At 38.3% G+C, this 25,235-nt stretch overlaps 1 protein-coding gene across 4 annotated transcripts in view; it reads left to right on the top strand.

The window, feature by feature from the left end:
- The window catches only part of ANKIB1 (ankyrin repeat and IBR domain containing 1), an 88,770-nt gene that overhangs the window by 19,492 nt on the left and 44,043 nt on the right, over positions 1 to 25,235 (top strand). For all 4 annotated transcript variants that reach the window (XM_040056635.2, XM_040056645.2, XM_040056615.2 and 1 more), the window contains exon 2: positions 13,551 to 13,819. In XM_040056635.2, coding sequence (XP_039912569.1) covers positions 13,632 to 13,819 — 188 coding nt within the window. In that variant the 5' untranslated portion in view covers positions 13,551 to 13,631. The remainder of the gene's footprint in view (positions 1 to 13,550; positions 13,820 to 25,235) is intronic.

The following is a 25,235-nucleotide window of genomic DNA, read 5'->3' as shown; positions in this document are numbered from 1 at the left end:
TCTGATTTCAGGACAAGATCAATCACTAAGTCATTGGACTTAAGAAATTTCTTCCCTTAGCAGATTAGTCATTGTCTAATTGAGCTTTTCACAGCTCTTTCTGTAATAAATAGGACTGACTGCTGTTGGGAAGTATAATGGATTCTATCAATTTCTAGGTTTGCAGTCAATTAAAGCATTTTGTAGCATGCAGAAGAAGCTAAATAAAACAGGAATACAACTCCTGCAGGTCTCTAACATATTTTAAACTCTTTTTGGTGTTTCCACAGAATTCCTCTGGAGAGGATATCTGAGATTCTGCCAGAAGTTCAGCACCATTCTGATCCTTTCTAATTAGTTAAATCTCAGTCTTCTTAAGTGCAGGGATAGGAGCTCTTACTGCCATCAAGGATTCTTTATTTCTCAGTACCTAAAAAGTTGCTCTCTTCTCTGGAAAATCATGGACTGTTTCACAAATCTGGGCATGAGTTTTCATCTAGAATCTGCTGGTCTACATCTTTATCTTTTGCTGTATCAAGTAGCCATTTACCTAGGTCAGACATTGCTTTGACATAATAGTTTTGGATCATCAGGTTTGGCTGAGATCAAATCTTGCCAAACCTGATACCTTTGAACAGCCTTCTTGTCTGCCTGCCTTTAGCTTTTAGCATAACCACAGGATGATGTCCAAAGAGATGTCTGGATCTGGTTTAATCCTCTCTTATGAAAATTGCTAAATTGTTAAAGTGGAAAATTGCTAAAATACTTTGAAGGATGAATTATTAGATTATATAGGCTGATTCTGTGAAGTATGATGTAGTCTGTGTGCTAAACCGGTAAAACAAAGCCATTCCTAGCATTCTACAACTGTATTGCAATAATTTAAGATGAAAATTTACTGCAAACTGGTAAGCCTTAGTCAATAGAAATGCCACTGGATTCGCTGGAGCACAGATGCTCTTTTATTGTTGTGACACATTTCTGTGTGAACAGAGGGGTTTTTGTTTTCAGGCATAATAAGAAATTGAAACAGTGGATGCAAAATGAAATGTTCCAGCAGACACAAGATGTAAGAACCTGGTGACCTGGATGTTGTGGTTCAGAATATAAAGAATGGGGTTTATATCAAAGTTTTGCTATTTAAGAAAGTCTGTAAGAGACAAATGTAGCAAGACTTCTAAGAGAATGATTTAAAAAAATTACATCTGTCATTCTGTAATATTCTTTGGGCATGTGAACTGAAGTTTATGCCAGCCAAGGGTGAGCAGAAAGCTCCCCAGCTGATGCTCCCAAACATCTCAGCAATATTAGCTGTGAAAAGAACAGAGAAAAAGTAAAATTAAAAATTATTTTATTTCTATGATAGAACATCTGCTTTCTTTCCTTATGGCTTAGATTTTTAATATAAATACTAATTTTGAAGCACAGTATAACATTTGTTTTTCCTTAAGCTTGGATGTCAGGAAGGGTAGTAATATTAATTGTTAGTTTATTTTTCTATTTGTTTCTGAAGGAAAAGTCGTTGTCCTGACTGGAGGGAGCATTGCATTGATAAGCTGCATAGGAACCTACTAATTTAGAAATATTCATCAGAAAAAAAAAAAAAAAATCATAAGAGACTCATGCAGCCTCAGCCATCTCCTAGAAATAAAATGTCAGAATAAGGAATGTTTGGTCAAGATAATTACAATTCAACTCCTTGTGTAGGCCCATTATTAATATGTCCTTTAGTTAAAATAAGCACCTACTAGATTTGCCTTATGTGTCTCGCATGACAGCGGCCCGTGGATGAGGAAAGTTGTGTAGAGTCCTTCCTCCTTTCAACCTACTGCTAACTGTTTTCCCTTGTTTTCTGCGTTTTTCTTGCTCCTGGCAGTTCAGCCAGGCTTGTTACCTCTGCTGCTTTTTCCACTGTCTTATCTGGTTGCCAGAAGGAATAGAGAGAGCATAGGAGAAATGGCATGAGTGCTGTTATCGTCCTCTCTCTCTGGCTTCAGCATAACCCCTGGATATGATCACAGGGAAGGTTCCACTAACCATCAGGCACTATGTCTGTACAGTTAATTCTGTTGAAAGCTTCATGGAAATACTTGAAGAACTTCTCCATTAAAATGATAAAGATTTTACTGCTTGGGTAGAACAGATTTTTTTTTTTTCCAACTGTTTCTTGAAAATCTTTCTAATATGAAGGCTGTATAATGTTCTGTTTCATGTAATTCTGATGCCAAATGGATCAGATTTTGCAAAGTAAGTAACTCTGGTACCTTGCATTTCTCCTTCTGTTCCTTGCCTTACTAGGGAAAGGTCAGTAACAGTCAGTTCTACAAAGAACAGCAGTCATTTGTATTGTAATAGTGTCTGCATCAGTCCCTAGGTATCTTGATTATGTTAGCAGGAGAACTGATAAAAGAAGTGGTAGAACTGCATGGCCAGCAGATCAAGGGAGGTTGCCCCCAGCTCTGCTCAGCTCTGCTCTTGTGAGATGCCACTTGGAGCACTGTGTCAAGCTCTGGGGTCCCCAGTACAAGAATGGACCTGTTGGAGTGTGTCCAGTGGACTGGCACAAAAATGGTCAGAGGCCTGAAATACCTCTCCTATGAAGAAATGCTAAAAGGGTTGGGCTTGCTCAGCCCAGAGTAGAGAAGGCTCTGGGGAAGCCTTTTCGCAGCATTTCAATAATTAGAGTGGGTTCTGTAAAAATATAGAGGCTTTTTACCAAGGCCAGTTTTGGCAAGGCAAGAGGCATTGACTTTAAACAGAAAGAAGTAGATGTGGACATACGGAAGAGATATTTTATGATGAGGGTAGTGAGGCACAGAAACAGGTTCTCCAAAGTTGTGAATGCTCCATGGCTGGAAGTGTTCAAGCTCAGGTTGGATAGGACCTTGAACAGCCTGGTCTACTGAAAGATGTCCGTGCTCGTGACAGAAGGGTTGGACATTTTGATCTTTAAAGATTCTTTCCAGCACAAACCCTTCTGTGATTCAAGCTAAGGTAATATTAGATTTCTTTAAAATATTTATTCTCTTTCTGTTTTCTTTGGCTAGATACTAATCTTGAAGCCAAAAATCGTTATATGACGGGGTTGCGTTTCATTGTAATTACACTGGTGTCAAGAATAATCTTCCTAAATACAGACTGAATATGACATACTATAATTAAATTTTGTTATCCACAGCCTTTATGTAAATTGTTAAACTGTTTGTATGCAGTGGAAAAAACAGCCAGATATTTCAGCAGAGGTGTTCTGACAAAAGTTAAAAATACTTCTTCAAGTTAGGTGTTTGTTCAAATTAATTTTAGATTAGATCCATTTTATCTTTTGCCATTTCCCTGCCAAAGTCAGAAATTTGGTGTTGGGTATAGTAAACGTTTTATCAGAAGTTTAGCCGTTGCTGTTCTCCTAATTTTTGGGGGTACATAAGATGCAAGTGATGTCACTGCAGTTGCCTAAACAGCTCATTCTTGGTTAGCAATGATACCTCCTGAGATTGTGGGGAGTCAGCACCATGATAAGCAGGGTGCTTGGACTAAAAAGAGTTAAATAGTTCCTGAAGTTGTCTCAGAAATGTTGTAAAACACTTCTTAAATACTGTGTAGAAAACATATTTTGTTAGAGGAATCCGTCTCGTTTTAGACACACAATGATCTCCCAGATTCTGTGTTTAGACCTTAAATGAATGTGTTGCTTTGAAGGAGTGCTGACTAGTTAAATTACCTCTTTGTTATAAGGAAATTGATTTGTTCATTCATCTGAAAAAAATCAGGATCTCTTTGAAAGATCAGCGGGCTTACATTGTCTTTGGCTTTACACGAACAAAACCAGCACAAGAATGCCTCCAGGAAACAATAAAAATATGTGCATATTTCTTTCGGTCCGGTACCTTTGTGAACAATGCTCATCAACTGTCTCAGACAGTTGAATGTGCTTTCTTCACCTCCCGCTTGAAAACATGGAAATAGATAGTCCTTTCTTGTAATCAGAGTATATTTTACAAAATTTCATTCATAGATATTTGTGCTATTAATATACAGCACTGAGTAGAGATTTAGTCTGTTCTTCAAAGTGTAGCTTGCTTAAGTGCAAGGACGGAACTCTGAAAAAATTGCATATTCATTGAAATGGTGTGCAGTGTTTTCTTCAGTGCTTTAAGTTATTTGGGTAATAGCAGAAATTACAGTAAGTGTTGGTTATTTTATTCAGAACATGCAATCTGGGGAATTATCACCAGTCTACAGATAGAGCACTGGTCCTCTCAGTAGTATTGTTATGCACCAAGAGTCCGTGGTAGTATCCTATGATTGTTGCTTTCCTCTGACATTATAAAATACAGCATATTTTGTGAGATTGGATATTGAAAAATCTAGATTTATTTGTTTCCTCGCCTTTTTACTTTATTTGAAATACAATGAAATACAAAACCTACAACCAGTAGGTTTTATGTTGAAATGTACTGACTTAAGATGTTCATTATTTTCAAATGAGACAGTATGCTTTTAGAAAGGAACAAAGCTTATTTTGTGCAGTCTTATTGTAGGTGCCTGACCTTGTATAGCTATCCTTACATTTGAAGGTTTACCTTATAGGCCTGTTTCACATTCAAAAGATCCAGTAACAGTATGACCCTACGAACTGATACTCTTGCATATGAAAAAGCTTCCTCAAACTAAGGAACTTCTGCTTCGGGAAGATGCTAAGGTTTCTAAATGTATAAGGGGTTTTCAGATTTTACTGCGTAGTGTCCTCATGAGCATCCCTGTTGTTGCTCTGATCAGTTTCACTTTCTGTGGATGTGCCTTGGCAGACAGTAAGTTTTGTTTTCAATTCTATCAGTTTAACACCACTGAAAATGAAGTTGGCATTAAAGCTTTTGGCTGGCCAGATTCTATCAGAGGTTCTCCAGAAGACTGGCTTTGGGCCCTCATGCAATTTCAAATCTGTTTACTTGTGCTAAGCTGAGCAAACATACTTGAAAAATACATCCTGGACTCAGTGAAGACCAGGGTCCAGGCACATTGCCCCCTGTAGAGACTGTTCCCGGTCAGTCAAGTTCCCTGTGAGGTTTTCTATAGTTCTATATGTTGCCATCTCCATCCCTACTCTCATGTTCTAGCAGTGCTCTGTACCACTACTGGTTGTCTTTACTCTCACTTTTTCTAGGCAGATCGATCTGACAGAAATACACAAACTTCTTCAGACTTTCTGCCCCACAAAGCATCAGTCTGTGAATCCCATCTGTCCCTTACTCTCTGAATTCTTGCCTTGTGACTCTTGGTGGTGGTTTCTCTGTAGTTTTTTGTCTATTGAATCTGATTTCAGAGAGGGCACACATTTGTCTTAACACCCAGCTCACTGCAGTTAATCTCACATCTAAGCAAAGTGTTTGGATGCTTTTTGCAGAGGCTCCCGTCCTCTGGACGTGTGTGTGTGTGAGGGTAGGGACAAACCAGAGGAGCAACATGGTGACTGCAGTGTGCTCACACGCTGCCAGCATGGGAGGTGTTGCACTGGTTAGGAACATTACCGGTCTGGTTCATATTCTTTATTTATCACTGATGCTAAGTGTCCTGAGAGTTATCAGCTGCTGCTACTTCTTCATGCAGGTGCTGGGTGACATTGTTCACTTTGTGATGAAAACGCTATCAGCATTGGCCTGTGACACAGAAATCACTTTTATAGATCCTTAATAAACTGACCATGTTTTATGCACCGTACCTAAAGTGTACTGTTACTTTAGTCAGTGGAACAGTCTGTTGTGAGCTTTTTATACTGAAACAGTGTGCTTGGGATTAAAATGCCAACTATATCTGTCTGTAGCTTGACTTAATCTAATCAAACATTGAACATTTTTTGTGCTTCTTCACCTTCTGATCTAGATAGAGAATGTCTTAGCGTGCTGGTGTTGATAGACTAGGTACAAATCTTTTAGATTTTAGATTTGAGTAGTCTACATAACCTGCAGATTGAAGAACTAGCCTTAAAAACGTTCTGCTGTATTTTATGTCTGGAACCTAAAAATGCCATTAGGAAGAATATCTTCACCTGGAGGGTGGTTGGGCACTGGAACACACTCCCCAGGGAAGTGGTCATGGCACCAAGCCTGACAGATGTTAAGAAACTTTTGGACAACACACTCAGGTACGTGGTGTTCTTGAGGTTATCCTGTACAGGGCTGGGAGTTGAGCTTCGATGATCCTTGTGGGTCCCTTCCAACTCTAAGATGTTCAATGGTTCTGTGATTTCTCTTATATCACTGACTAGAGTACACCACATTAAATGACTAAGATTATTAAGGCTTTGACACACAGTTGCATTGGGAATAAGTCCAATCTGAATTTCACAGAACTTTGAGGGTTTTGTTGTTTCTTTTTAAAAAAATTTTCTACAGACATGAGGCCCTGGAATGAATTTTGAAATGAATTCGCAATTACAGTTGAGACTAATGGATATTCCAGAGCATAATTATTAGAATGATGATTCTTTTGTTCCATCCTACTGAATTGCTGTTCACTAAGCAGGGGGGAAAAAAAAAAAAGGATGCACCACAACAGATTGCCCCTTTTAACTTTTGCTGCTTGATTTTTTTTCCCCCAGCTACCTGCAGGAAGGCAGTCTTTGTCCAGCTTTGATTTAGCTGCACAGTATCTTGTCTCTCATTTGTGTATGTACCTACCCCACCGTGGATTTACCACATTTCATTTAAATGATGAATGCAAGTATTGTAGACAACACAGTTAAAATTAATGTAGCAATTACTTCAGCTACATCTGTGCAGAGCTTTTTCTTACACTGCTTCTAGTCTATGCTGCAGCTGCCCCAGTTGCATCTCCTTAAATGCAACAGTGCAAGGAAAACCAAAGCCATTCCTAAAATCCCTTTTTCTCCACAAACTACATTTGTGAAAGAAACGTGTCTGAAAGAAAATACTCTGCCTGGATGAAAGTCTTTATGGCTGAGTCAGTAAGCCAAAGTCTCAAATTACTAAATTGAGCAATAACTTTAACCTTCAGCTTGTGGGTGCATATGCCAGCATAAAGAGATTGTAACCTAAGTTGCTAGACTCTCTATCCCCCAAGCATATAAATGAGGAAATAATTAATTCTCTCACTAGCCCACACTATGTATTCAAGTCAACTCTCAACGTTATTGCCACTTTTCAACCTTGGTATTTAAAGCACAGAGTATGTTGGTGATAATTGTATGAAGGGTGAGATTTTGGCATAGCAAATTTTTTTGTTGTTGTTGTGTATTTTGGTGGGTAAAATGTGACAAGAGTTTGATAATGTTAAGTCCTATTCACAGAGGTTTAAAGTGACAGAGACACTTTCATTATTTCCTGTTGATGACTTAGAACTTTTGGCACAAACCTTAGCATATTTCAGTGTGCAAAAAAACCCCTAAACATCACCACTCTTTTCTGTAACCAATTCTCAAGTTTTACAAGTGCTTTTGTTACTTCATACTTTGCAGAAAAGTTCTCCCAGATACAGAGAGAACAATTTGTAATTAATTAAAATTTGACAAATCTTAAATATTTACTATAAACATGTAAAAATTAGATTTAGCCTAACGTTTTCTGCTGCATCTTAATTACAGGCATCTGTGCCATCCATACATAATATAGGTATGCATATTTGAATGCTTCAGTCTTAATTCTGTCCTCTTGGTAAAGTGAGGGGTTTTTTTTATTATTGTTGTTTTGTGTAGAGGTGAGAGGGCAAGAGAGGAAGAAGAGCACTAACCAGGGCTTTTTCTGCTGTTTCTGGGAGACAGCCTGGTATTCTGAGAGTTCTTAAACATAACTTTTGACTTGCTTCATTTGGTTTAGTCTGTCCCAGAAGAGAGGATTAAAGTTACCAACATCACAATACTCATCCTAAGCATACAGGTCATAAGGCTTTCTCCTAAACCATGAAGTTGTTTGTGGTTCCCTCCTGCAAAAAAGTATGATTTATATAATGTAGGGCAGACTCTGCAGTAAGCATCTTAGAAACTCAGCTTTTAAAAAATTAGCTGTTTAACTGCAGTATCCAAAACAAATAAAATAGCTACCTTTTGAGCTATCTGTGCTTGAAACAGAAAATGCTTTTAGAATGCAATTTCAAAGTATTCCATATTTTCATCAAAAGCCAGGTACTTTTGAAAAACAAATATTTTTGTTAACTTTTTATCCTTTTTGTGTAACCAGTTTGTTATCACTCGTCTTTTGAAGGGTTTAGAAGCCATGTAATGTACACTAATTTTAGTTAATGTGTTTTATTTCAATAATATTAAGATTTAAGTATGAGGAGCTATGTAGTCTTACTTCTTTGATCTTGGCTCACTTAGCTTTTCCACAAGAATGTTCTTACAGTTTAGATGACAGACTGCTTAAGAAGTAGTTTTTAAGGTTTTTAAACTGCAAATTGTACTTAAACTTTTTAAGGTTAAACTCTACAAAGTTACAAAATTACAAAATTACCTTTAAAAAAAACCCGTTGCAAATGGTTATTAGCTTCAGTCCTGATCTTTGCTCATTATATAAACAGTAGGGTTTTTTGTGCCTTTTCTTCTCATAGTTAAACCTGAGTATTTTGTTGCTGGTTTTGATAGATTTTCTAGGCAGTCTGATGTAGTACAGTCTGTCTCCCTTTTTCTCATTCCCCAAGGTTTAGAACAGCTGCTATATCAACACATGCTAGTCCTACATTCAGTAAGAAATTCTGCTTCAGTATTAAAGCAATTAAAATGTAATTGAGAAAGGTATGCCATCTCATGAAAGACTTGTGTGTTCAATATGTGGTTCCTAAATGAGTGTTAGACATATGATGTTTCCAAATTACTTACTTGATCCCCCTGGTGCAGTATTTTACCATTTTTTACAAATTTCTAGCAAGCACCTAGAAAGGAGGAACTCTGTCTAAAATCCCATGAAGTCATTGCCATTCTTCTTCACTCATTTCTATGATAATGCCCATGGAAAAATCAAGAGTATTCAGGCAGCGGTTGCAACTGCTCTCAGAATCTCATTGCTTCCTTGCTCTACCCGTCATTCTTTATCCAATCTTTTTTCATCTCGTGCTCAATCTTCCAGTTCTTATGAGAGTGGCTGTCCCTTTGTTAAATTTTTATAGAGCTGTGATACTAAAATGTTGTTAATAAGCCATAGAAATTACTGTTCATTGCTAAAGCAGAGAAGTGTGATGGCTCTGATGGAGTTTATAAGAATCTTTCCTTAAACTTTAGGGTGTTTTTTGGGTTTTGTTAGGCTGGAACTCCTATTTGGCAAAGCAGTAATAAATACACTTTCAAAATATTAATTAGATGGTTGATGTTTGGAATTCAGAAATAATATGGGATACATTTTTCAACCATTACATTTAGTTTTTCCTATGTTCTTTGGTGTAAAAATTATATTTGTGGTTATGATAGATGTTATAAGTCTAAAGGCTATGATACAGTCTTTCTGTTAACACAGAACTTGGAGATTCAGTGAATAGATCTGCCTACCCCCCAAAAAATCTGGTATTTGTCCTGTAAAATTCTATTCAAGTCTCATTTTATTTAGATAAAATACTTGAAAATTGTCATGTTTGTGGTAATTTTTTTTCTTTCCACTGTGATATGGACATTAAAAAATAGCCTAAGGATTTTAAATGCTGAGTTTTTACAAAAATGGGAGCAAGACTAGTGACAGTGACACCGCACACTACCCATGTGAGCCCAAGAGCTGCTGAAACTGCTTTAGCAACACTTGAGTTCAGCTCACAGGAGCTCTCCAGGTCTCAGAGGCTGACTGGCTGATAACCTTCCAGACCACTTCCCTGCCACCTATGTCAGAGAAAATGTATGTATTATTTGCCCTTTACCTCTAAAGATACGAAACAACAGGCTGAAGGAATGAACTAAGTTTCCTTTCCCTGAATGCCTGGTTCCAGCTTTGCTCGTTACCTTTCTGTTCTCTGAGAATGTAACAGGTTGAAAACTTCATGGAAAGATAAGTACACTAAAAGGCATCAGACTGGGCCCCTTTCAGCCATTCTCAGGTCAGGATTTTGTTGCATCAGCTGACATTTTGTCCTTTTTCTCCTTCAGTTGAGCTAGAGGCTTCTTTGGTGGCAGATGCAGTGGAGCTGTTTGCTGAAAGATGAACTGACGACTGCAAATGGGCAGATCTTGAATATTTTACAGAAGGGCACTCATCAACTACAGCAGCTTGAGAGAGGCAGCAGCTGTCACATCATTGTTTCTTTGGGACTTTCAGACATGCTGGGAGCCAACTGTTAGAGCCAGAGTAGAGAGGCAGCTTCTCCCTTGTCTTTCTGTGTTTTTGCTGATCTGTTTAATTGCAATTCAGAAAAATACTACTGTGTGGCCCACCAAATTTCCAAAGCATAACAGGCTAATGCCTATTGCAGTGTTAAAGATGAAAGACCTTGTGGATACTACATGAAGGTGACAGACATTAATATAGTTTATCATATCACGTGTTTTTAAGTAGAGAATTGTTTTCTGGGTTAGTTTTGACCCTGTCACTTCACTCCTTGCATTCTTCCAGAGATCAGTTTCTTGCTATCACATCAAATAGAAACTGTTTGCCATTTCCTGAAGGGCCTTCATTGACTATCCCCATTCTATCATCTTTCATTTTATTTTAATAATGTGGTGGCTATATTTACATTAGCCTTTGCTAAATTTTCAACACCTCTGTATTCATTCTTGGTTTTTTGTTGGAGTTCACTTGTGTGTTTTCAAAGCCATATCATAGCTCTGTCTCATAATCCTTAAAATTCTCCCTTTCCTTTGACTGAGATTCATTTTCTTTGGAGTCTGGTCCTTTTACACAAGTTTTTTACTCTTTTTATTTCATTCACCTTTCTGTATCACGTCTGTATCATATTTAGCCCTTTATTGGACACATAGGCTGTAAGCTTTTTTAAAGAAACCAAATGTCACTGCTTTTTTCAGTGACTTACCTGGTGCAGTCTGCATATTCCTAAAATTTCCAGATGATATGATAATGTACATAATAGTTCAAGCAATGTGCCTACATCTTTTATATTAGTAGTCGCTGATGACAGTACAGCATTCCAATATATCCGTATTGCACCAAAAGTAATTAAATTTTGTTCAGTGTACGAAAGAAATCATGATTTTTGCCTTTTCTGCACAAAAATGACTTGAGCTTTTCAGCTCACCCCACAGAGACCCTCACTTCTCCCATGCATTTTCATACCCCTGCCTAAATCCATTCAGATCTCATCTTTGACATTTCAACAGAAGCACCCTGTCCCAGATTTCTCTCGGGTGCCTGGGGGGCACCATCTTATCTCCTTCCACTCTCAGTGCTCTCATTCATCCCTGCCCAGGTTTGTTCAATGTTCCAGTCTGGGCAAGAAGCAGCATGTTCTGCAGCTGATGCAAGTTATCTGTGTGCTACTTTCCAGAAATAAATGCATGGAAATTGGTGCTGTTATGTTCTAATTTCAAGCTGTTTGTGCTCTTCTTAGTGTTACAGGCATTAGTGGGATCTTCATTATCGATTTCAATGACGGTTCTGATAATCTTTTAGGCATTTGTTCTCATCTAATTTAGTTTATAGTCTTGAGAGCTACTGGTGGTAGATAGGGATTGACAGATAATATAATATTACAAATGAATCTTGTTAAACTTAAGTGAAAATCTTTCTTTGAAGTTATTTTTGAGATCCTGTCTGTTGAATGTAATATGAACTGCTGGTAGACTGAAAAGAGTGTAGAACTTTTCTCCATACACTAGAGAGTTTGTAGACTAAAGCCTGAAACTACCCAGTATTTAGAGTAATGCAACTAGTTTTGCATCTGAAAACACATTAATTTATGGCACTGAGAGCTGTGACATAGTAATGTGAACATGCAGTGGCTTTCTTGAAGAATATAACTATTATATCTGCGTAGTATCTGCATGCCTATATTCTAAAATATACTGATGTCAGAAAGGTACCAAAATGCTGCAGAATCTGTAGTGTGATTGAATAATCTAGGTTTTGATTTGTGTATATAACTAGATACATGAAGGATGTCCATTTGCTTTTGGATGAGTGCCTACTTGGTTCTTCTTTAGGTAACTCTGGTCTCGGGCAACGTTTAGTACATGGAGGCAGCTGATACAGCAGCATCATTGTTACCTCACAACAGCTCAAAATAAGGGCTATCTTACCACAATTTTGTAGGAAAAAGGATTAAAATGGAGGCCACTAAGGCCACCTCCCTCTTTCTTGAACAGACCTGACCACACTGATGATTAGCTGGTGAGACAACTGGTGACAATAGCTCTGGGGAAACAAAAGTGTGTCACTGCAGCTGTTCACCAGGTTTCCTCAACTGCTTTGAGCATGACTTTTATCCACATCCTTATTCCCTCAGATTCTCTGCAGCTCTTGACCCCTTGGATTCTTCTGTTTCATCTGTCTACAAGGCTGGAGGGGCACCAGTAACTGTGTTGGAAAGCCAATGTAGAAATACTAGCTTTGAGATAGTCCCAACAAGTTGAATATAAGGTACTGGGCAGCTGCTGCCCTGTCTGATTTTATGTGCACAACAGTCTCTATCTCCTAACCTGCTGTGCCTGGCATATTTGGATGCCTGTGTGTGCTTTGTGGGGTGAAAGGTCTGGCATGGAGCAGTGTGGATGGGATGACTCATGCACAAAAGACACCCCCTAGAAGGTTCACTGTGCCACCAGCCACAGCTCGTGCTGACTCCTCTGCCTGTCCCCTGACATAAATCACATGTGCTCTTTCCATCTGATCACCTGGATAAGCTCCTGCTGTCCCGTGTCATGAGCAGAGATGCTCTCTCTGCCCTTTTTGTGGTTTGATCTTCTGGTTGCCTCCATGAGGTAAAGGTGAGAGGCTGGGGAGCAGCTGGGAAATGCTTTGAAGTACTGTAAGGTGCAGTTGGTTTGTGCCAGTACAAATGCGAGGTGTAGATCTAAGTGCAAGGGGTTGTGTTTAAAACAGTCTGCTTACCAGAGCTGTTAAGATGGGACCATGGTAATTTCAGTGTTCGTCAGCATTCATCTTACTGGCACACAAGGGTGCTGTGTACACCCACCTACACAAGCTCAGGTGCTTCAAGCGTATTTTAATATGATTTTCTTTAATTAAAAGTTAAACTGATGTCTGCTTTATTGCATGTTTTTAAAGACTTTTTCTTCCTTGTGTAAGAATTTTGCTTTAGATCTATTCTGTTTCTGAAGTAACATCTAATTTTTTATTTATTTTTCATTAATGGAAATTCAGTGTTCATGCCAGTCTTCTAATACAGGTCTATATTAGCCATTTCTTTTGCATATGTTTAAAGAATATAGGTAGTGAAGATAATTGCAGAGGGAGAGAGGTCCACAATTTATCAGGGAAATGATCCGTGAAGAACTGGGGATTTGTGTTCATTTACCTAGAAAGATTTCAGCAGTTCATGAGGAGAGTTTATGTACTATGTACTTCTTTCTTCTTCACCTGCCTATTTACAGTGCTGTAGCTTTCACTTTTTCTTTTCATCTAGGAAGAAGTATTTTACAGAATAACAGGAATATTGTTTGTCTTTTTTAGGCTGTGAAGCATGTTACAGAACCGTACAACAAGTGGATGAAGGGGAAAGGAAGAAGTGCCACTGGTAGCTAGGATAGCAACATGGGAAATACAACCACCAAGTTCCGCAAAGCTCTTATAAATGGAGATGAAAACTTGGCCTGCCAAATCTATGAGAGCAACCCTCAACTAAAAGAAACTCTTGACCCAAATACTTCTTATGGAGAAACGTACCAGCACAATACTCCGCTCCATTATGCTGCTAGGCATGGGATGAATCGTATCCTGGGGTAAGCAGCATTTGAAATTTGGCTTGGGTGTGAAAAACTGACCTAGCAAATGCAAGAGCGTCAGCCAGGTTATAAAAACCTGATGTGCATGGGTGTACATAGATATATGCATGTGTGTGTTGCACGGATAGAATTTGCAACAAGTTTGAGTAGTAATAGAAAACATGCACATTTAGTCTGTAATCACAGGCTGATATGACAGCCTTTAGTTTTATTTCAGTATCTGTTCCTTTCTTGTAACATTAGTCTGGGACAGTTTTAACTTGCTTCCTGAAGACTCCAGTACCCTGCTTCTTTCAAAATAGTGACTGTTCCACCATTCTTGATGTGTTTTCCTGTCTTTAAGTAATCTGTTTGGAAGCTGTGGGGATATCACACTGACTGTAGGTGCTTCTAGATGGTACAATATATATTTATTCTTGTGTTATTCAGGCAGCTTTTACTTTTTATGTTGGATAATAACAGTGAACATTAATATTTTGATAAATAATTAAATTTATTATTGCTGCAGTCAACATGGACAGCAAACCCTAATGTTAGCTATTTCCATTCTCTCGTATTTTTGCCAGTGCTCTAAGATTAATTAAAGATCTTACTCATGTCCAGACGTTGCAGACACAAGCTGTTCTCATCCAGTATTTTGTGAAGGAGTACTGGACCAACATTGCTAAGCTGCTTCTTCCGTAAGCACTATTAGAGAGAATTTCATAAATATCCTCTTCTTCATATGAGAAAACAGAACAGAAATAAATATTAAACTGTGTTATTGGTAATATTCTTTTCATCTTTGTGTTTATGCCTAAATGGGCCTGTAGTATTCATAAGGTTGTTTTTGTACCTCGTGTGCTGTAACTTCACTACCTTTCTGGCCTCTCACCATAAATTTTTCCCCCGTGTTTTAGATTAATCCAACCAGTCTTTTACTTTATATTTTCTCATTTACCTCAATTTTGGCTAAATATTTTTCTTTTCTTCGCTATGTATTCTGCATTTCAATTTTTAATTTGATGTTTTCATTTCATCACTGACACTTTTTGTTCATTTTCCCCCCATTCCTTGTTCTTGAATTAGAGAAAAGAGTTAACTGAAATGAATTTAAAATAGCATCCAGTTTTTATTTACATTTTCCATATGATTTTTTTTTCTCTGAGATTTTCAGGTTATTTCTCTCAAGACAATATCTCTTAAGAAATTACAGCCTCATTGAGACAACAAGGACACATGAAATTGCACATATGAAAAGAAATAGTCATAATTACTGACTTCTGAGAAGTGCATTATTTAATTCATATTGCATCATTATGATGGAATCTCAAATAACTGCTTTGTATTTTTTAAAAAAAGTCTTTTAGAAATGCCATTTTGCTACTAGCTACAAAGGATCTTCAACATCTAAGTCTCACAAGACAACTTTTTTTTTCACACACTGCAAACTAATGATCAAAAGAATCATTCTTTTTCCTTGTTTGAGTCAAGGGTTTATAATTTTTTTTTTTGTCCCTAAACATAGGGTAGGTGCCTCTTTCTCCTGGAGTCTGGTTCTGAAAACCCAGACTGTTAAAATTGTAGCACTTGTGAGAAGTAATTTACTGAAGTTTTTTTACTATTAACTTTTTTGATGTCTTTCTAGGAGCTTCTCTTTAAGATGTGCTGCACATAAATGTAGCCTTTTTATCTAAACAAAGTAGTAAAAGTGAATAAATATAAGCCTCACAGTGTGTCTGTTTGCTTAGTTGATAGCAGAAAGGGTGCAAGTGCTTTGGAGTTAAGCCACTTCTTTTTGATGCAGAAAGTCCTGGATATGACAGGGGTGAAATGAGCTGATTATTAAAAGGAATGTTTTGGTTTACTGATAAAGTTCAATACGTAAGAATAAATTAATTTTAATCTCTTTGTATTTTGAGAGAAATTTACAATTATGAGATGCCCATCGTAGTATAATATTTTATGTTTATCTCTTCATAAAACATTTTAAATATTGGGGAATCTGTAGCAACACTAACTACAAGCTCTAGCATTTACTTGCATGCTTACCATATAATTCAGTTTTTCTTTATAGGCTATTTGTATTATTGTAGGTGGATATGAACTGCCGTGTCTACAATTTACTGTGTGAGATTTTCTCAAAACAGTGTGATGCAGTTGTTGGTACACCTTTTGCATTACAGAATGCACTGAGATGAGAGAGAGATTCTGGGATGTTTAGAAATATCCTACCTGGCAATGCTGAGGCAAAGGCACAAATTCCCTGTTTGCACATGTGTGGGTGGTGTGACTGGCCAAAGGCACGGTGAAAGCACAGGCATCAAGTTTGCAGTGACAGGGAACTGGAGACATCCTGCTAGAGGGATCTCGGAAGGGAAGAAACAAGCAACTGGAGAAGAGGTGAAAGGGTCACAAAGCAAAACTCTCAACCTGGGACAAACTTGGTTTAATCCAGCATGAAGTCTACTGGCAGAAACTTAAAGGCAACCAAAATTTCTCAATGATTTCGAGCTGCACAGTTATTATGCAGCAAGTATCTGAGTCATCTGGCTGCTGCATTTTTGATCCATCATTTACAGCCCAGAAATGGGATCAAGATGTAGAAATTTGAAAATTTGCTGTTCATTTCTTTTCACAAGATTCAGCATGAATTTGTTAAAATGCTAGGATTGTTTCTTGATCATTTTATCATAGGAAACTTTAGTATACTAGGAATGTTGAAATAAAAACCAGAACACAGTCAACATTCCATTAATGTATAACTTGGTCTGCAGCCCTGAGTAATGTTTACCTGACATGCCAGTTTGTTTTAACATAGCATTTAATGTTTAAAAACCAAAAAACTGCTGACCACAGCTAATTAGCTCAAACAGGAATTTTCAAAGACTTGATCTCAGGCCAGTAAGCTCATCAGGAGAGAGGAGCCCCTGCTCCAGGGCTGTCACAGGATAACCCTCAGTCCCCAGCTGTGACACCTGTCAGGAGGAGTTGACAGAAGGGCATTGTGCTGAGTTTATGGGACAAGGTTTTGGTAGCAGGGGGCTGTGGGGGTGGCATCTGTGAGATCAGTGTGCACCACACCAGGCACATCTGGCTTCTGCCAGCTCCAAACCAGCCCCACCGCTGGCCAAAGCTGAGACTATTGGTGATGCTGGTGGTACCTCTGTGATTATGTACTTAGGAAAGGATGAAAAATGCTGCACAGCATCTGTAAGAGGAGTGAAAAAAATGTGTGAGGGAAACAGCCCTGCAGACACAGCAGGCCAGAGGAGGGGGAGGACGTGCTGCAGGCGCTGGAGCAGAGATTCCCCTGCAGCCCGTGGTGCAGACAGGGGTGAGGCAGGACATCTTCCCACAGCCCCTGGACGTCCACCTAGAGCAGAGATCCACCCCCAGCCCCTGGAGGACCCCACACCAGAACAGGTGATGTGCCCTGAAGGAGCCTGCAGCCCATGGAGAGCCCATCCTGGATCAGGCTCCTGGCAGGAGCTGCACAGCCTGTGGAGAGGAGCCCACCCAGAAGCAGAATTTCTGGCAGGACCTGTGACCCTGTGGGGGACCCACACTGCAGCTGTGTGTTTCTGAAGGACTGTGCCCTGTGGAAGAACTCCCACACTGGAGCAGTTCATGAAGCACCCCATATATGGATTTTGAGAGCTTTATGCAACGTCCACAGTGGTCTCATTCCGCTACAAACATTTATCATGTATGAATTAAGGTCTTGACAGAAGATTCATATTCAAGAAGATAGTTTAAATCTCACTCCCAAAATATGTATAAAAATAGCACACTGAAAACATGTTTTCATGAGAAAATGCAATCTTCAGATGATCGAGCATATCCGATACCCTCAGGCTTTTTTTTTTTTTTTTTTTTTTTTTTTGCCTAAGGTACAGTTTAGACCATCTGACTGCTTAGTTTGAAAGAATTGCTATCAATATGGAAAGCTGCTCACTACAGTGTGGCTGTTGGTGAACCTCTCCTGAACTATGACAAGAGAACAGACTTTCCAGAGGCTGCTTGAGATGGAGTGACTGGAAATCACGAGGACTTGCTTGACGTTGAAAGGGAAAAAAAACCTCTTAGATAAACTGTCATTTTGCAATATATGTGGTGTGACTTTCAGTTTTGCAGCTTTGCTGGGAAGCTTTTTGGATCAGTGACAGATTTTCCTTATTGTGTGTTTCATACTGCTATATCCGAGCACTTCGTGAGTATTCAAGCCAAAAGTGGATTGTTGTAGCAATTGCTGCTGGTCCTGGCCTGAAGAGGGGGGCAGGAGGAGATGACAGAAACATGGAACTGTGGGGAGACAGGACAGGTTTATGAAGCTGATTTTTTCATAGAATAAGAAAAACAGGACTTCTCTCGTTACAGAGATTCTGGACGTTGAGGTGATTGCTGAAACTAAAGAAAAAAAATCGAACCCAAACCCACTTCTTTTAACAGTCTTGATGTCTGCCATTCAGTAATGGTGGTAAAGCAGCTCCGGCTGTGAAGGCTTAGATAAGCCAGTCAGGGAGAAACATTGCTAAATGTGCCTGGGAATTGTTTACAGGAAATATCTCTTGTTTCACTGCTGTGATTTGGGAAGTATATTTCACTTCAGAAGAATGACAACAAAGAACATCAAAATAGTGGTGGTTTCCTCTAGGCTGAACTAAATATGCGTCTCTTGGAATTTCGGCCACGGTCCCCTTCTCTTCTGTCTAAGAGGTTTCAATTAGGACTGGTCCAAGCAATTGTAATGCATTCCAAAAAAGTATGTTGATATTATCAGCATGTTATGGAGGGTGAATTTGCCAGAAAACTTGTTGACCCCAGAGGGAATGTTGCATTCGTCACAGCACATTCAGCAATGTCTCTTCCCATGCCAGGTTTTGTTGGCTTTTCATCCATTTGCAGTCACGTTGAAAATTAACTTTGGATGATTTTGAGGGACTTGTGTGTGGACTGTTTTTCAGATCAAGATTTCTCTGAAGTTTAGAGGATATTAGAGGATTTTTCTGCTGCAAAAATCTATGCTAAGGAAAAGTATTGATGAAAACCCTGTTCTTTTCAGGTCATCTGGCTTTAGAGAAGTGCTGTAGTTGCTTGTTTTCTGATAGGGTTGGAGCTGCTCTGAATTTTTCATATTGTTTTTTTCTGGAGATCAAAAAAAGGCTACTTCATTGTTTTGACAGACAGTTGTTCTGTAAATATTTAAACTTTGAGATACAAATAAACCTAAAATTATTAATTTGAATAATTTGTTAGAATGTCATTGTCTAGATCATTCACTTTGAGCAACAGAAAGCAAGCTTGTTTTTAATTATCACCAATTATCTATATAACTATTTCAAATATACTTCTATTTAAATTAATTTTATTCAGAAAAGTATGTCTCCACTGGAACTATTCATACTAGGTCTCCTTTGTAGTCAGTATAGACATAGATAATAAATCTAGTCAGAATAATTAGTGAAGGCAACAGCACAATGTATTGTGAAGGTGACCATAAAGTATTTTTAATTAAGTACGTGTCAGAAGTGCCTGTTCCTTCCCATTGATTTAAAGGATTTAAGAGAACTGGATCAGCTGTAGGTCCCCAGAGCTGAGAAGATGACTCTAATCTTACATTATACTAAATATGTAAAATTGAAAGCACCTGCAAAGTTGTAAATTGAACACTTTGACAGTTTTACAGTATGAGAAATGAATGTACTTGTGGGAGATACTGCTTGTGATATAGTGTTAAATGTTTTCCTTTTGTGGTGTGTGGTGAATTATCTATATGCAGTGTTTGGACCTGGCCAAGTTGGAGCATTGGTGTTTATCCAATTGCTTTGTTGTCATTGCACTCAGCTGCTGAATTGGTTCTCTAAGGTCCTTTTTAGATTAGTTTGTGTGGTTGATTCTCGGTCACCTTTCAAATTCCTTGGAATATTAAATACTGAAGGGAGGTCTTGATTAGATGAAGGAGAATAATAAATGAAGAATACAATCTCACAGGGCTTTGTGGGCATGTTTATAAAGAAGCAAGAAGACCAAGTGAATTGAGTGCCCCTGATTTCAGTAGCAGGGCATCTGACTGGGCGGTAGAATATAGTAATTTATAAGGTAATTTTCATCATAGTCAGTTTAAAAAGCAGTCAAGGTGATGGGAAAACAGTAAAAGTAGGAAGCCTTTAAAAGTGATCAGGTTTTGACTGTGACTGAATCCTGGAGATAATTGCCAAAGGCAGAAAAGAACAGGAGATGCTTAAAGGGGCAGCTCCAGATGTCATGTAGCAGCAGTAGCACTTGCTGTGTTCCTCAAAGGCTGCCACCCAGTTGGGCACTGTCTTCTAAAGTACAGTAAGGCAGGCTGAAAAACTCAGACCTTTATCTGGCTGACTTCCTTGTTTTTCTTTCCCTAAAGCTCAAAATCTCAGTTAAAGACGAAGAGATGTGTCTGGCCTCCCAAGGCATCTTCCCTGGTATTCCTCATGACTTCCTCACAAAATGCAAAACAGGAGGTAGACTTTATCCTAATCATAGTCTGACCTACAAGCAAAGATCAAAAGGCAGTCAGCTGCTGTGTTTTCAGGTCTTAAAGCTTTTTTTCCTGACTTCTGATTATTTTAACCTTTCGGTTAAAGATACATGATGCTTATGAGTTTGTTGCTCACAGCACAGCCTTTGCTCTCCAGTTACAGCTGCCACTCTTGAGTGTGTTATTGCTTCTTCTTGCTACTAGTTTTTTTTGCACCCAGACGAAGTTATTCTAATTTTCCTTTCCTTGGTGGAAATCACACATTGCAGAGTAAGACTGCTTTGTTAGTGATTGGTGAAGTGAGATCTATTAATGCAATACACTGTTAAAGGTTTCTTATTCTATGTTGTCTGTTCTCCTTAGTAGAGCTGTTGTGAACATTTTACCACAGGCAAAGTAACATTTTATTTGGATTATAGGGGAGTACAGCTTTGGTCCCTGCCAACCAGAGTGACCACATCTTTATTTGAACTAATTTTGTTGCCAGGTAGAGGTTGTGACTCCCTGGAGTTGATTGGTAAATACTGAATCGTTGTGTCAAATGGCTTCACTTCACCCTGGGGGTTAGAGGCACACGTGGCTTCCTCACCAGAGAGATCTGTTGGCTCAAATTTTTCAGAAATAACTCATTAATTTTTATATCTAAATGCAAAATACCAGCAAAATATTCAGTGACATTGTATATGGACCCAGTTTTTCTTTTGGCCAAGGTACAGATCGTGGATGATTTGATTTTTTAAATTTGCATTTTTTTGTTTTCAATTTAGTGTAATAAAGTTACATCACTGGGACATGTAAGGAAAATAAAAATTAGTGTCATTAAAGATAAAGCAGCATAAAAATTGAAAACATTTTTATGGAGGGAGAGATAAAGATGAGACAATTTCTGTAATACCTTTATGATTTTTAAGAAATAGAAATGATGCAAAGCTTGATAGTATTCACTGTGTAATTTCTTCATTATTGCTATATAAATATCAACACTAGATCTTATAGATTGCCAGGTCATTTACAAACTGATATAAAGATAGTTGTCCTGTGCAGAAATACAAATCTATGTGTTTAAAAGGTGACAATTAACACACTTGTTAGTAGTTTCATGTTTCTTATTTCATCTCACATTTGATTGAGACCAGTCTAAAAATAATAGTCAACAGTTATGTGAGAAGAGAAATCAGCATGTAGGGTCTCAGAAAAAAATCTATGTTCAAAGGAAGGGTTTGGAGACATGGCTGGAAGGATGGCATCTGTGTCTGAGAATTGGTTCTAGCCATCAGAAGAGATGTGCGTAAGAAAGCGCCAGAGACAGAGATGCAAATCACACAGATTTTGCTTTACAGAGGACTGTCACAAAAGCTGCTGGTAAGCAGCCAGCTTCAGTGGAAGCCACTTCTGATTTGGCATTCAGCTCTATTTCTTTTGAAATCCCACTCAGAATATTGGAAAAAAAAAAGCCAGAAGAGGCATGGGATCTTGGAAACAGTATTCCTGGCTGTCCAAGAGAATGCCAAACTTAAGTAACTCATAAATAAAAACAATAGTGTTCTGGTTACAACAAATTTGCAGATGTAATTGATACGTTTTTGCACTGGGAATCGTTTAATCTCCATTTTGGTGCTGCCGTTCCTCCTAACAGTCATGGGAACCGCAAATAAAGCATAATTTTTCTTTGGCCTGCAGTTTAACAAATGTAAAGATTAATGTAAGAAATGCTTAAGAATCTTAGTGAAACAGAGGAAAAACTTTTAAGTACTAATAAATAACTTTCTAGCACTGTATAATGAGTAAAAATACCAGTAATTAGATTTATTACATGTGGCTTTCAACATCAGTTAAAAAACAATACTCTTCACAAAATTATTTGAAACAGTAATGACTAAAAAGATTTCTTCAAGTGGTTACTAGTACACTGTGGTTGTTTTCTTACAGTATATTTGGGAGGAAAGTATTTTTAGTGAAAAGTACTTTTCGTAGTTATTCAAGGTTGAATGCATCAGTATTGGCCTACTGTGCTGAAAGCTGAATGATTCAGTAATAGTATGTATTAATTCATTGCAAATGAGTTTTAAATTACTGGGTGACATGACTTGGCTCTCCTTTATGTTGTTGTAACTCATGACTTACCCATACTACTATTAATGCTCTTAAAATTCTTCTATTAATACACATACTTCTCTTAAAGCTGTGAGCTTTAGGTTCATGCCTGCACTGGAGTTTTTCTTTAGCAAGCTGTACTTACAAGGGCTGTCTAAGCCAAGAGTAGATGGGATGTTGTGAAAGGGAATCCTGTGCAGTTTAACCTGTTGCTGCAGCTCATCGTTTTCTTGTGCCTTCCTTGTCTTGTTTAAAGCAAGAGTGCCTTTTTTTGTGTACTTTATACAGTATATGTAAGTGCTTTGCTTCAAAAATTGTTACTTTCACTGTCCTTGAGCATATTCAGACATGCTGTGGGCTCCAGCTGTCAGAACTAGTTTTTTCATTTCATTTTACACCAGTTTTTAATTTTTGGGGTTTTTTTTCCACACATGGGTACATTTTCGTATGCTTTTTTATGCATACAGATAGAGCATAGAATCACAGAATGATTTGGGTTGGAAGAGACCTTAAAGATCATCTAGTTCCAGCAATGTGTGTCTATATATAGCTAAAATATAGATAGCATTTGTTTAGAGAGAGAAAGAAATTGTAAATATGGTAGTTTTCATGCCCCAAACATTAAAGTTTTTATCAAAACCTGAAAAAATAGTTCTGTTGTTAGTTTCCCAAAGTGAGGACATGTCCCCGTTGTTTATTATTCAAGTTCCCAGCCTTGTGATCTTGAGTTTCTTGCTGCTTTTTTGCAAACACAGATAGTAGTAGGTGTGAATGTTACAGCCCTTTCCTTTTTGTCACTTTTTCAACACTTTTATGATGCCTTTGTCACCTCAAGTTTGGATTCTGGAAAGTGTTACAGATTGAAGCAAAATCTGGAAACTGCAACTAGAGTAAAGTCTGTCTGCCTTGTGGTTAAGTGATATTTCCCATAGGCAATGCATATTTCCACTCTATCAGTACATTTCCAGGCAAAATTTAGCTTCTTATACCTCTGAAGCTATGAGCCAAATTGCAGGGATCTACAGCACTGCTCTGAGAAACTCTTATGCACCAAATACCGCTGTTAAAAATGGAGCCTTGTCGAGTGATGAATTTGTGGAGGTAAAATGTATTAATTTGCCCATTTTTGGATGCTAGTCATCTGAACTTTAAGTCATGGGTCTGGCTGGGCTTTTCAGGTTTGGTTTGACTTCCCCTTATGCTGAAAAGCTGATCATATCCAAATTCCTCTATGGAATTTATCTTCTTGTCCCCATCTTCTCTCTCTCCTTCCCATTTCTCTTTTTGTCTCTGACTTTCCCACCTTCCTTCCCCTGCTTTCTTTCTGTCTCTAGTGTCATACTCTGTGAAGCTAATTCAAACAAGCAGACTCACTTTGGAGAGTATTTGATACCAGTTAGTCTTATCATTTCGTGTAATTGGCTCTGAAGCATTTTGGCTGTGTAGCTAATTCCCTTCCCTCTGAAAACAAACAACCTCAAGCAAACAAAATATGCTGTGACTTTTTTTGACAAGATCTTTAATCTCAAGTTTGGTATATTCATATTTCTTAACAAATGCATCTATCATGTCAGCCATCATGGAATGAAAGGGCAATTTCTTTAAGGAACATTTTTTGCTGCCAAAACAGGGCAACATGGAGCAGACTGTTTTGTGTTTTCCTCTGAATACTTTGTTGCCACATATTTAAAATAATGGTGGTTTAATAATAAGCTTTATTTTAAATTCAATTCACTCAGAGATTTTTCAGGAGGAAGAAAGGACAGAAATCCAGCTGACCAAACAGCTGTCAAGACATTCTTCCATTGCAGGACCAGATCATCTGTGCCTGTTTTTTTCTACTGAAATACTTGTCCAGACTATTTTCAATAATATCTGAAAGGGAAATTCCTGTCTACCCTGTACAGCCTCTTCCTTTATTAATAAAATAGTTTCAGGGTTATTCTTTGTCCTGAACAAAGCATGAGTGAACTCTGAGAGAGAAAAAGGTGGTATGTATTCAGGGACGACAGAAAGAGGAGACGGCATTTAGACTCGTAACTATAGTATAAGGCAGTAACTGAGGTAAAGAACTTCTTTTTTTGTCAAATTAGGTAAGTTTGTCAAGTTCTTCTCACAGCTGTTCACCGAGAGCAATATTGTTTGATTTTGTAGGTAGGCAGCACCTGCTTTCAGGTGGCTGAGCTGCCTAAAAATGATTGAAATTGTTTTTCATTAGTCTTAGGGGTGTGGTCAGGGAGGGTGGAACCTGGTTGCCTGCACTAACTTAATAGGATTCCAGAATAACTGGTTTTTTTCATATTTGCAAACTGTTTGGAGTGAGGGAACAGCCTGGAGAGGAGACATACAGTGACTTGAGAGGGGGTTTATGGGAACAGTGCAGGCATGTTTTGCAGTGGCTTCTTGAATGCATGTACCATGCTTCAGAGTTAGCCTGGTATTACCTCTCTGGGAACCTGAGGGAACAATACCTGTTCTTCCTCCCTTCACACAGAGTTCTTTTACCATTGCTGTCTCTCTGACCCCAGTCCTTCAATGAGGCAATCTGTCCTCTCTGCCATTGCCTACCATTTCCTCTCCCTTAAGAAAAACAATATTATAGTATACTTCAAAAGGCTAAAGCATGTACGGATGCACGGGGCTTATATGATTTGTCTTAATTCTTCCATTTCAGATCTGGATTGTAACTTCTATAATCCTTGCTGGCAAGAAGCAGCAAGGGAGCTGTGTTGTCTCAGGTGTTGTTAGGATTCAGAGCTGTGATTCTAAGAATCAGCCTGTTATTCCACTTTCATTCTTAAGGTGATTCTTTTTGCTGGTAAT

This window comes from Hirundo rustica, chromosome 1 (genome assembly GCF_015227805.2).
Source record: "Hirundo rustica isolate bHirRus1 chromosome 1, bHirRus1.pri.v3, whole genome shotgun sequence".
NCBI classification, from domain to species: Eukaryota; Metazoa; Chordata; class Aves; order Passeriformes; family Hirundinidae; genus Hirundo; species Hirundo rustica.
Note: the sequence above shows the minus strand (reverse complement) of the source record. Positions and strands in the feature narration are given on the sequence as shown.